Here is a 13728-nt window from a genome sequence, read left to right as displayed (position 1 = left end):
ACTAGATAAGTATAGACGGTTAGCCCAATTTAATATTATTATATTACTCTAGTTTAACTTCTCTGGTCTGGATTAATTTTACGTGACCATCGTTGAAATGAAACACTGAGAAAATAATTAAATGTAAAAACATTCGTTGGAGATATAATTAGATAATTTAAATTAAAATGTCATGAGCATATATTGATATAATTAGGCCACAGCTGATCCGTTTTTATAACACACAACCTATAGGAATATGGGATGTTGGCAGATCGGGAAAAAAAAAAAAAAAAAAAAAAAAAACGCTGGGGATGTCAGGTATACAATAACTTGGACTCTGCGACTCCGAAATAGACCATGTGATGATGATGAAGATGATGATGATAATGACGACGACGACAAAATAATATTCTAGCTTTAATGGAAGTACTGATGGTGTGGCTATGAGGTGTGAGAAAACATCTGAGTATGAGAGAGAGTGTTACATCACCGCGATCGCTGGAGGGCAGTTGTTTTCTCCACTCCATTGTGAATGTCAACAGGTATGTTTGAAGCTTATGAATGTGAGGCTTTGCGGAAAAATAACACGGATTCCAGAAACATCGTTGAACTGACATGAGATTCCTTTATACCAAGGACTACGTATAGTACATTCCAAACTGTCAAGAATGTCACATTTGGCCATTCTCAATGTCAACGAAGAAACTTCTTTTCCTATTATTATTATCATTATCATTATTATTATTATTATTATTAATCTCGGGAGGAAATTAAACACAGAATAAATATGGGAAATGTCTGTTATTATTCGGTTGAGAAGCTTTTATCATCCAGTCTGCTGTCAAAAAATCTGAAAGTTAGAATTTATAAAACAGTTATATTACCGGTTGTTCTTTATGGTTGTGAAACTTGGACTCTCACTTTGAGAGAGGAACATAGGTTCAGAGTGTTTGAGAATAAGGTGCTTAGGAAAATATTTGGGGCTAAGAGGGATGAAGTTACAGGAGAATGGAGAAAGTTACACAACGCAGAGCTGCATGCATTGTATACTTCACCTAACATAATTAGGAACATAAAATCCAGACGTTTGAGATGGGCAGGATATGTAGCACGTATGGGCGAATCCAGAAATGCATATAGAGTGTTAGTTGGGAGTCCGGAGGGAAAAATACCTTTGGGGAGGCCGAGACGTAGATGGGAAAATAATATAAAAATGGATTTGAGGGAGGTGGGATATCATGATAGACTGGATTAATCTTGCTCAGGATAGAGACCAATGGCGGGCTTATGTGAGGGCGGCAATGAACCTGCGGGTTCCTTAAAAGCCAGTAAGTAAGTAAGTATTATTATTATTATTATTATTATTACTATTATTATTAGATGATCAATTAGTAATAGCTGCTTCAGAGGATGGATATGAATTACAAATCACAGCCTCAAGCTATAATTTAACAATAATTTATCTTCAACAAAAACAAAAATTTTAGCTTTCCAAGGGAAAATACAGGTACGGTGTAAAATTTTAATTGACGACAATATAGTAGAGCAAGTAAGAGATTTTAAATACCTGGTCTGTGAAATGGGAAACACAAGAGAACTAGATCAACAAAGAAAATTACAAAATTTTAATGAAATATGTGGAACGATTAAAAGAACCCTATTAAACAAAACAAGGAAAGAAACCACTTTGAAGTTTTATAAAGTCTTGGCAGTCCCATCTCTCTTGTATGGCTCAGAATGCTGGACCCTAACAGAAAACCAAAAACAACAAAATAGAAGTATCAGAAATGAGATTTTTTTAGATCGGTAGCTGGATACAGAAGAACAGACAGACAATATAATGAAACGATAAGAGACGAACTGAACATATTCAACGTAAACAATAAAATAAAAGAATATCAAGAAAAATACTATGAACACGTACAAAGAATGCCAGAATACCGTATCCCTAAAAAGGTTCTAGAGTACAAACCTAAAGGCATGAGAAACAGAGGAAGACTTACGAAGAGATGGAGAGATCAATTTCTTTGAGAGGACGGAAAGGCCTAATCCCTGTGGATGATGATGATGATTATTATATTATTATTATTATTATTATTATTATTATTATTATTATTAATCTTTTAAGACGAAGAGCATGGTCATACGAAGAAAAACACAGAACGTAAACTTGAGAATTCTAAATGAGGCAGTAGAGCAAGTGGACAGCTTCAAATACTTGGGGTGTACTATAAGCAGTAACATGAGCTGCTCCCAAGAAGTCAAAAGGAGGATAGCAATGGCGAAGGAAGCTTTTAATAGGAAAAGGAGCATCTTCTACGGATCTCTGGCGAAAGAATTAAGGAAGAGACTAGTGAACTGTTTTGTGTGGAGTGTGGCATTGTATGGGGCAGATAGATGGACTTTACGACGAAGTGAAGAGAAGCGAATAGAAGCATTTGAAATGTGGATATGGAGAAGAATGGAATGTGTGAAGTGAACAGACAGAATAAGAAATGAAGCTGTGTTGGAAAGAGTGGGTGAAGAAAGAATGATGCTGAAACTGATCAGGAAGAGGAAAAGGAATTGGTTGGGTCACTGGCTGAGAAGAAACTGCATACTGAAGGATGGAATGAAAGGGATGGTGAACGGAAGAAGAGTTCGGGGTAGAAGAAGATATCAGATGATAGAGAATATTAAGATATATGGATCATATGCGGAGACAAAGAGGAAGTAGAAAAGAGGAAAGATTGGAGAAAGCTGGGTTTGCAGTGAAAGACCTGTCCTTGGGCAGAACATTAAATGAATTAATATCAATGTTCGCTAGCAAAATAACAGCAACGATAATAATAATAATAATAATAATAATAATAATAATAATAATGATTTATTTTGGCTGGCAGAGTTAAGACCGTAAGGCCTTCTCTTCCACTCAACCAGCAAAAAGTGTATATACATATGCATGAACTTACAAGAATTCAACAATTTGATTTATATGAGAGTTACATGTATACAAGAGTTATTTACGAATTAAACAACAAAATACTATGAACTATTAATTAAACACTGAAATAAACTGTGTAGCAGAATTAAGCTAAAATACATAGATTGTTAATATATTTCAAATAATATTAGATAATATAAAGAGATTATTATGAGACAATTTTGAAAATACAGCACTATCAGGATGATGTCTAAAGGAAGGAGTAACAATGTAGACAGTGATAGTTTAAGTCAGTATGATTGGAGTGAAATGCTAATAAGGTTATCTTTTAAGCTGTTTTTAAAGATGTTTATTGTCTTGCAGCCCCTAATACTTTGTGACAAGGAATTCCATTGACGCGAGGTGGATACTGTAAAAGATGATGAATAACAAGATGTTCTATGAAGAGGTATACTTAGCGTGCCACAGATAAGTGATCTGGTATTTACGTCGTGGTTAGAGTATAGATAAGAGAGACGAGACGAAAGGTAATTTGGTGTTGAGGTGTGCAGAATTCGAAAGAGTAAAGACAAAGAGTGTAAAGTTCTACGTTCTTTAAGTCGGAGCCACGAAAGACTTGCGAAGGACGGTGATATGTGATCATATCGTCGGATGTTGCACACGTATCTGACGCACATATTCTGAGCTCGCTGTAACTTGACTGACAGTTCAGAACTTAGGTCACTTAACAAAACGTCACAATAATCGAAGTGCGGCATTACTAGGGTTTGTACTAGGGTAAGTTTTAGGCCCAATTGTATAAAACTCCCTAACTAAAGATCAACTTTGATCGAAGATCGAAAAGTGAACCGAGTTCAGACACTTCTTCTATTGTATAAAACTTTTCTGCGATCAAATTACCTTGGTCCAAATGCAATCTAAGTTCACGTGAAAAGGATTTGGCAACATCGCATAAACAGGTGAAATACGTGATGCGCGGACAGGTTTGTTCAGTGTTGCCAATCTAGCGACTTTAACTCTTTTTCAACAACAATTTCTTTTCACTTTTATATTGCTTAAATAGGGATTTAGTGACCTTTTTAGCACCCCATAGTGACAAAATTTAATCTTTCTTTGTTGATAATGAGAAATCTAGCGACTTAGAACTACTTTTTGGCGACTTTCCGTACACTCTGTTGGAGACACTGGTTTTTTGTGCAATGTAAATAATGGCGGACAATAAGAAGAAGGTTGACTGTTCTCCGAGTTGTTATCATGTTATGGTGTTTGATACTGCTAAACATAATAAAGCTTTATAAAACGACAATTTTCGTTTAGTAATACAGTTAATTGAAAATTTATGAATGTACCTATCATATCCATTAATAATTAATGGTTGTTATAAACATAATATAATTATAGGTTATGTCATTTGATACTGCTGAACACGATAGAGCCTTATAAAATATAAGAATGTTTGTGTATTAAGGCAAGAAATTGAAAAAATATATATATATAAATGTACCTACCATACCTATTAATATTATTAATAATAATGGATATTTTATTTGCACAATCTGTCACTCGTATATTTCAAACAGAAAATAAATCACTGAACTTGGATCATCTAACTTAATCGGAGAAATTTCTTCAGTCAAAGTTGATTTTAGTTTGAGACAAATTAATCTCAGATTAGACTTTATACAACACAAAATTCCAAGTTCAGCTGAAACAAGGATCAATTTAACCTCTGATCTAAGATTAAATGGTTTATACAATCGGGCCTTAGTTGCTGGGGCAAGAAGTTTCTCAAGCGAAACAAACAGTGAATGGAGGAACAGATTTTTTTTTATCGTTTCTTTAACTTGAAAATTCCAACTTAGATTATTATCAAAAAAGAAGCCAAGATTTTTTACGACAGATGAATAAGGGATTAGCGTGTTGTTAAGGGTAACAACTGAAAGGTTACTGTTACTAAGGGAGTTAACTAAACGCTTATGTCCAATAATTATAGCTTGAGTCTTACTTGGATTAAGTGCGAGTCAGAAATTGGCCGCCCAAGTGGAGGTGGGGTTGAAATCTAAAATGCAATTAAGTCTGGTTTCAGACTTTCCCCTCAATATCTAAATTGACGTGTTTTTATTTAAATTGGATCCAATTTATATAATTAGTTATTTAGACTGGAAAGTTTTGAAATGAAAGCCCTGTATAATTATAATTTTTGTGGAATAATGGAAATACTACAACCAAAAAATTATGTCTAATACAGTACACGCTATACTGTTTAAGAACATGTATGCACCGTATATACATGACCAGTACTAGAGTATTATATAAGACTGCTGGCGAGAGTTGTCCCAGACTGGGAGACGACAGTACCTGGAGGCTGCACGGAAGCCGCTGTGATGGGGGTCTTGATGGGATCCGACGCCGGGAAGAGATGCGCGGTGCCCGGCGTGTGGACCACGACCAGCAGCAGGACCGCCAGGAGCCCCGACAGGTGCCGGGGCCACCTCACTAAACCACTACCAGGTCTTGGTTTCATCGCAGCACACAATGGAATGAGACGTCCGTGCAGAGAAAGTATTCGGCACGCCAGAGAGCGGGAATCATAGTGGGGACTAGACAGAGACGGAGAACTTTCAGCAGGGCTTAACACAAGTTGCGTTACGTACACTTTTTTTCTCTCTCAGAACCACTTGTTTAAGTGGCCAACTTTACCGTTGCCTTAGGGCGTATGGTATTGGCCTTCACAGACGAAGCTTGCAGTTCTGATGATGTATAAGTAGTGGGTGGCCGACCCAAATGTGTCCAGTTACCATAATGTTTGGCTCACACTCCGTAGCCTTGGTTACGGACCCCCCATAAATCCATTCTCCTTCACGATCTGTCTTTTGTTTCTATCATAAAGCTAAGCAATTGCATTATTTCATTTACAACTTAACTGGTTTTGTTTCTGTACATGTTGTCTTTTTGTTGTAGGCGTAACACAACACAATGTCTCGTAGGAGTATTATGTTAATAGCATGCATTTACAAAGGTTTCCGCTAGATATCGTTCACACTGCAGCTAAATCAACTTTCAATTTGTGACAAATACGAATAAGCGCTATTTCATAAATGATTTAGGAGGCACTATTTCTTCTTCCTAGGCTATTAGCACAGTCTAATATATACAGTCACGAAGGTCAATACTTACTAAATATGCAAACATAGATAGTTGCTCACCACCAGGATCGCTAATATCGCCTCATCACAGACCCTTTCCCCAGAAGATGATAAAATCTATTGTACTTTCGATATCGTATTCTTTTCAAAAAAATTAACACCTTCCTTCCACTATTGAAATATGAAATACATAAGGTTTATATATTATTTTCATAAAGTATATATTATATTCTATAAATTCACCTTCCTGGAACTTTCGGAAGAAGGATAACTCTAACATATTTTTCTTACAATTTATAGTACTACAAACGTCTCCTTGTATTATTGTATTTTTAGCCATTTACAGTTATTACAACCGATAACGAGCATTTCACAGTTTACACAACTTTTCACAACAATAAGAAATACGGCACAGTCAATGCCTTTTCGATCTAGACCAGGCCGTAATGTATGTTCGGGTTTTCTATTTCAGTGTATGGAGCTCAGTGAAATATTATATTATAACTTTATTGCGTATCATTGTTAAGTTTTATTTAGTGTAATGTGCCCATAAGTTCCGTTTACTTCTTGTTGCATAATATGTTGCAGAAATAATTACAAAACTGTGTTATTTTAATGTGTTAACGTAATATGTTATTTTAGTGATATTGTGATTTTAATTTAGCACATCTAGCCTACCTTCCTTAATTGTAGACAGAAAATGTACCATACCACTCCTATGAAATTAGTGTACGTACGATTGTGTTACTTCGTCTCTTAGGTAGTAGATAAATACAGTAATTCAGTACTTTATTGTAGTATTAAAATAGAGACAAATTGAATGTCCGGGGTATCATACCTGACATCATGTTTAATTATAATGTATAATTGCGAATATAGGAATATAAGTTAAATATAGTAATCATAACCTATAATTTCCACATGACATAACATACATATGTAGTGGCAGGCCATTGGAGACCACTAAAATTAGACAGAAAGAGGCAACTGGCACAGTAAACATAACCTATAATTTCAACATATCTAAATATCCGTGCGGTGCAACTGAAAATTATTGAATCGTGCATAAATGAATGTACAAGAATTTCGCAATATTTAATCGAAATAAAGGCAGGTATTACACATACGAACAACGTAATTTTCACAGCAAAAATAATATTACTCGTAAGTGAATTATGTCTGAAGTGTCCCATAATCATTGTTTTAAATTTTATTAATGCAATTACACAACATTTTAGAGAAACATATGTTACTCTTTATGCATTCCAACTAATTTATGTGGTTGAAACGCGAGTCACATGGTCTGCCCAGCCTATTCGCTGGTCTGCCTTACGGTCTGTATTCGATCACGATGGCAGTGACACAGTCTATTGTTCCTAGTATTCACAGCGCTCCAAGCGGCTAGCAACTATCGTGAGATATGAAAAAAATCATCCCAAGCTTCGTGACTGTATATAATAGACTGTGGTATTATGTTAATAGCATGCATTTACAAAGGTTTCCGCTAGATATCGTTCACACTGCAGCTAAATCAACTTTCAATTTAAGACAAATACGAATAAGCGCTATTTCATAAATGATTTACGAGGCACTGTTTCTTCTTCCTAGGCTATTAGCCTGTTTCCACAGGTAATGACTCGTTCAATTGTTTGTGCGGTTCTTTCAATACCGACGCTACGTGAAGCTCCTGGGAGTGACTAATTGCGTAAGCACTGTTTGAACTTTTTAGCAAGCACAGGTGTAGAGAGGTGATATAAGATTTAGAAAATGACCCCATTTCATTGTTCTGTAGACTCTAAACACATCTGAGGATATTTTAAATGTTTTTCTTATTTTGTAATTACCAAGCTGCGGATTTTTAGGCACTAAAAACACTTTAAATAGGCAGGCAAAATAGGCATTCAAAATTCTAAAATAGGCATTTAAAAAGGCACTAACAATTTCTAATTCTCAATGGCTAACACGACCATAGCGTAGCATTATACACTACTTTCTATAGGAATGTCATTATGGCAGTGAATAACTAAATATTTGTCCAAATGTTGTACTGAGAACTGATGTCTATTGTCTGTAAGAATGTTCTTAAATTAGGAGAAACTCCCTTCCACTTCACATGAAGTGATGGGGCAATACTTCAGGGATCCGATCTCACTGGGGACCAAACCAGTGGGAACGCAGTAATGTCAATGCATTTTCCAATCAGTGCTTCTGATGACTTTTGCTTTGGCATATCTCCACGGTATACTTCACGTATTACAGCAGAAAACTCAACTCCATACTTAATTCACAAACTCACAAAACGGATACACAGTTTAAAACAACTACCCTAGTCAACTACCACAATGATTCATGCGGCTTTCGAAATACATTTTTTCTTATTGGTTGATTTTAAATTATTCGATTTCTCCGTGCTCTGGTGGCAGTAAAAGGTAACACACAGAATTATCGCTAGTTCTATATCACTTCCCTCTGCTGGATAAAAAGGAAACAAATTACAGATTAAAAAAATATAGTGTATGACTTGAGGTTTTCCCGGCGTTTGATGTAGAATAACTCTTCTCGGGTTCTCAGCCAGATGAGTTGGAGATTTGCTTCCAAGCTTTATATTGCATATATACCGGCTAGACATGGTCCCACATCACTTCGTTCCCTGAAGAAGATGGCAGAGCTAGCCGTCGAAAGCTTGGAAGCAAATCTCCAACTCACCTTGCTGAGAACCCGAGAAGAGTTATTCTACTTCAAAAAAAATTATCGTTAGAATGGTCAGTAAATTCAAGTATAATATATAAAACGGGTATTTAGGCAACTTTTAGGCATTTATAAGCAAATAGGCATTTACTAGTGAAATAGGCAATTATAGGCACTATAGAATTCGCATGTAATACTCACAATGTCTTAAAATGGATATGTAACCTAAAATCTTCCGCCTTCAGGTTAAGGGTTAAAATAGGCTTATAGGCATAAATCCGCAGCTTGGTAATTACTAATTACTCTTCAGTCTCTTCCCACCCGAATATTGCATTGCATTTTATATAATCTAATATCACCGGACATTTTACATGCAGTAATACGTGTATTATTAGCTTTACAAGCCGTGAAGGCTTTTCACTGCAGTACAAACAATATTGTGCCAGATTATTCTAGCTATAAAAAAAACCAATCAATTATGCCATAGATTTTTTTAAATTTTCTCTATATAGTCTAAATATCTAATAAGCGCTCTTTTTCCCAGCAGTGTTTCTTCTATTGCTTTCCTAATACAGGCCTAATACTATTTTAAATTTCTTTATTTTTTCATTCTCCATTCACGGCGAAAATTATCTCAAAGTGGTCGAAATATTATTTTCAATACCTTACCTTCAAGTATTTTCAATTTAGATTCTTCACGTTTTCTTAAAGTTCAAGACTCAGTTCTATAGATGAGGACAGGAAGGATTATGACACACGGCTCGCGACAGGAACAGTTTAGCTGTGAGCGGACTTGGATAATAAAAAGCTAAACTAACGAAACGTAGCCTTCGTATATGCAAGAGATGGAGATTTATCCTTCGAAGAGGTGGAAAAATTCAAATATCTTGGAGCAACAGTAACAAATATAAATGACACTCGGAGGAAATTAAACACAGAATAAATATGGGAAATGCCTGTTATTATTCGGTTGAGAAGCTTTTGTCATCCAGTCTGCTGTCGAAAAATCTGAAAGTTATAATTTATAAAACAGTTATATTACCGGTTGTTCTGTATGGTTGTGAAGCTTGGACTCTCACTTTGAGAGAGGAACAGAGATTAAGGGTGTTTGAGAATAAGGTGCTTAGGAAAATATTTGGGGCTAAGCGGGATGAAGTTACAGGAGAATGGAGAAAGTTACACAACACAGAACTGCACGCATTGTATTCTTCACCTGACATAATTAGGAACATAAATTCCAGACGTTTGAGATGGGCAGGGCATGTAGCACGTATGGGCGAATCCAGAAATGCATATAGAGTGTTAGTTGGGAGGCCAGAGGGAAAATGACCTTTGAGGAAGCCGAGACGTAGATGGGAAGATAATATTAAAATGGATTTGAGGGAAGTGGGATATGATGATAGAGACTGGGTTAATCTTTCACAGGATAGGGACCGATGGCGGGCTTATGCGAGGGCGGCAATGAACCTCCGGGTTCCTTAAAAGCCAGTAAGTAAGTAAGTAAGTAAGTAAGTAGAAGACCTTGCAAAACAGAAACATATATAAATAGTTTGTTTATTTTGAGAATAATTAATTTTTAAAGATTTTTTTTATTCACCTGCAAATTTACAGATATGAGGAAGGTATCACTTATTAGCCATCGATTTCTTTCCTTATTGCTATTGAATATTTTCTGCAAGCATAATAAGTTCTTCTCTTTCACATTCTATTAGTTACAAATTCTCGCACTAGCCTAAGGCCTCAACAACCAAATTATATTTAAAAGGCCACCGTGTCATGGAAATCGACGCCCCTAGCGGCGAAGGGTGACACTCCTGGACATGGGTTTAATGTCAAAAATGACTTTCCGTGACCTGATGTATTATCTTACGACGTTTAGGTCGAATTTTTTTTGGGCACACGAGTATAAAAACTCTCACAACATGTTATGACTTCAAATTATCAAGTCATAAAACCAAGGCAACAAGGTATCAAGGCAAATACATTAATGAACATATTGCCAACTTCAGCCACAACGGTGTGACGCCACAAACTACTACATAAATACTATGGACTTAATTGAAAAAATAAATGACACAGTAACAATGCTACTGAAATGAAAAGCCAAGAAAGAATTAGTGTCACGAAGATGTTTCTTGCTTCCTCATCACACGTGCTACGCGTTTCGTAACAATTCCGTTCCTGTATTATTTTGAGGCTTATAAATCACTATTTGTAGTTTAAATTCTCGAACTATTGTTTGATTCTGGTCAGAAAGATGTGATATAATTAAAACTCGACGAATGGATTTCCAGCCCTCTAGTAGCATAGAAAAGCAGGGCCCTTAACTGTTACCAGATTTAACCATTAAAAGAAATTTGGTACAGTGTGCATGGTCTAATGCTAAAAAAAAGTCCAGAGATATTTGGTACAGTATATTTAGCACATTGCATATGGTTCAATGATAAAACGTCCAGATACATTTGATACAAAGCATATGATTGGTTTAGTGCATTTGGTACAACGCATTTGGTCCAATAAAGAAGCCCAAAGACATTTTTTACAGTATGGCCAGTTCAAATGGAAGACAACTCAAAATTTAAAGTTTTGAGAAAACTGCATTTTAAAGCTCCACGTTGCTGTGAAAAATCCAATTAACACGATCTAATTTGAAACTTATAATATACTCGTATACATAAATTTATTTTAATCATATTTAATTAATAGCACCCAGGTAACTCAAAATCTTAATCAATTTAGAAATATTCAAAATGTAAAATTAATTGCGTCATAGGGTACTGTTTTTGAGCCAATTTTATTTTTAATATTGACCCTATATAAATAACAAAATAAAATGCCCATTATGATGTAACATTGGGTTCTGTTTCTGTGAAAGAAAACTATTTCTGCCATGTTATTTATGACTGAAAATTTCGTTGTGAAACTCAATAAAACTGTAAATTTTTATTTCTGTTTGTTGCCGATTTACAGCCAATTGGAGAAAATGCAACAATGAGTACACATATCACATGTATATTTGTAAGAGAACTACATTAACCGCACATTCTATACCTTTTTCAACACTTGATCATGTAGATTGTATCAAATACAACCAATGAAGCAAATATCCAGGACCTTTTTCAACATTTGATCATGTGGATTGTATCAAATACAACCAATGAAGCAAATACCTGGACCTTTTTCAAGATTTGATCATGTGGATTGTATCAAATACAACCAATGAAGCAAATCTCCTGGACCTTTTTCAACATTTGACCATGTGGATTTTATCAAATATAACCATTGAAGCAAATATCCTGGACCTTTTTCAACATTTGATCATGTGGATTGTATCAAATACAAACAATGAAGCAAATATCCTGGACCTTTTTCAACACTTGATCATGTGGATTGTATCAAATACAACCAATGAAGCAAATATCCTGGATCTTTTTCAACATTTGACCATGTGGATTTTATCAAATACAACCATTGAAGCAAATATCCTGGACCTTTTTCAACATTTGATCATGTGGATTGTATCAAATACAAACAATGAAGCAAATATCCTGGACCTTTTTCAACACTTGATCATGTGGATTGTATCAAATACAACCAATGAAGCAAATATCCTGGACCTTTTTCAACATTTGATCATGTGGATTGTATCAAATACAAACAATGAAGCAAATATCCTGGACCTTTTTCAACATTTGATCATGTGGATTGTGTCAAATACAACCAATGAAGCAAACATCCTGGACCTTTTTCAACATTTGATCATGTGGATTGTGTCAAATACAACCAATGAAGCAAATATCCTGGACCTTTTTCAACATTTGATCATGTAGACTGTATTACATACAACCAATGAAGCAAATATCTTGGACCTTTTTCAACATTTGATCACGTAGATTGTATCAAATACAACCAATGAAGCAAATATTCTGGACCTTTTTCAACATTTGATCATGTAGATTGTATCAAATACAACCAATGAAGCAAATATCCTGGACCTTTTTCAACATTTGATCATGTAGATTGTATCAAATACAACCAATGAAGCAAATATCCTGGACCTTTTTCAACATTTGATCATGTAGATTGTATCAAATACAACCAATGAAGCAAATATCCTGGACCTTTTTCAACATTTGATCACGTAGATTGTATCAAATACAACCAATGAAGCAAATATCTTGGACCTTTTTCAACACTTGATCATCTAGATTGTATCAAATACAACCAATGAAGCAAATATCCTGGACCTTTTTCCAATTTTAGAACAAATGGATTGTACCAAATATAACCATTGTACCAAATATCCTGAATCATTTTCAACACTGGGCCATATGGACTGCAACAAATGTCAATGGATTATTTTGTTTGTACCAAATGTCCATGAACCATTACTGCTATTGGACGAGATGGATTGTACCAAATGTCCGATAATCGATTTAACTGACTATCACCTTCAACTAGCGGGTCTCGCCAATTGGTTATCTCCGACGAGTCTTACGAAATATTTCCTCGAGTTAACGGCACTAGTTCATGGTTCTCACCGTTGCACAGAGAAGTTGTACATCTGGCTGGCGACCTTCATCTGGTATCATCTTATTGGTACGTCACCCTGTGTCATAAGCTATATATATTTTTTAAATTGAAGTTATAGGGAATGAAGGGAAGAGTAAGGTTAAATTAAGCGTGTCTGTGATTCGATCTTAACCTTCAAAATTATTTCCATCAGTACCGGGGATTGAACTTAGTTTTACACAATCTCTGTGACTGATGTCCTGATGGAACATGATCTTTCTTATTACATAGTTTATAATCTAATGACAATAACGATAATAGTACTGGCAATTACAGATCTCAGAAGGAACTGAGAACTACTTCTGACATTTCAGTGACATTAAAAAATAACGCATTTGTATTTCAATTACACTAAATGTCTCCCGGAATATGAAGCTGCTTGAACGCGCCACATAACAAATCACGCGTCACTTTCGT

At 35.4% G+C, this 13728-nt stretch overlaps 1 protein-coding gene across 5 annotated transcripts in view; it reads right to left on the bottom strand.

The window, feature by feature from the left end:
- LOC138703834 (C-type lectin mannose-binding isoform-like) overlaps positions 1-13728 on the bottom strand; it is a 653858-nt gene that overhangs the window by 165892 nt on the left and 474238 nt on the right. Inside the window, exon 1 of one of the 5 annotated variants that reach the window (XM_069832049.1) lies at positions 5264-5469. The exons of 3 other annotated variants lie outside the window; for them this stretch is intronic. In XM_069832049.1, the coding sequence (XP_069688150.1) occupies positions 5264-5429 (166 nt within the window). In that variant the 5' untranslated portion in view covers positions 5430-5469. Of the gene's footprint in view, positions 1-5263; positions 5470-13728 lie in introns of those variants that run through there. One more of the 5 variants, XM_069832051.1, reaches the window with a different exon arrangement.

The sequence above is a fragment of the Periplaneta americana genome, chromosome 7 (assembly GCF_040183065.1).
Source record: "Periplaneta americana isolate PAMFEO1 chromosome 7, P.americana_PAMFEO1_priV1, whole genome shotgun sequence".
NCBI classification, from domain to species: domain Eukaryota; kingdom Metazoa; phylum Arthropoda; class Insecta; order Blattodea; family Blattidae; genus Periplaneta; species Periplaneta americana.
This window is presented reverse-complemented; position numbering and strand designations above follow the sequence as displayed.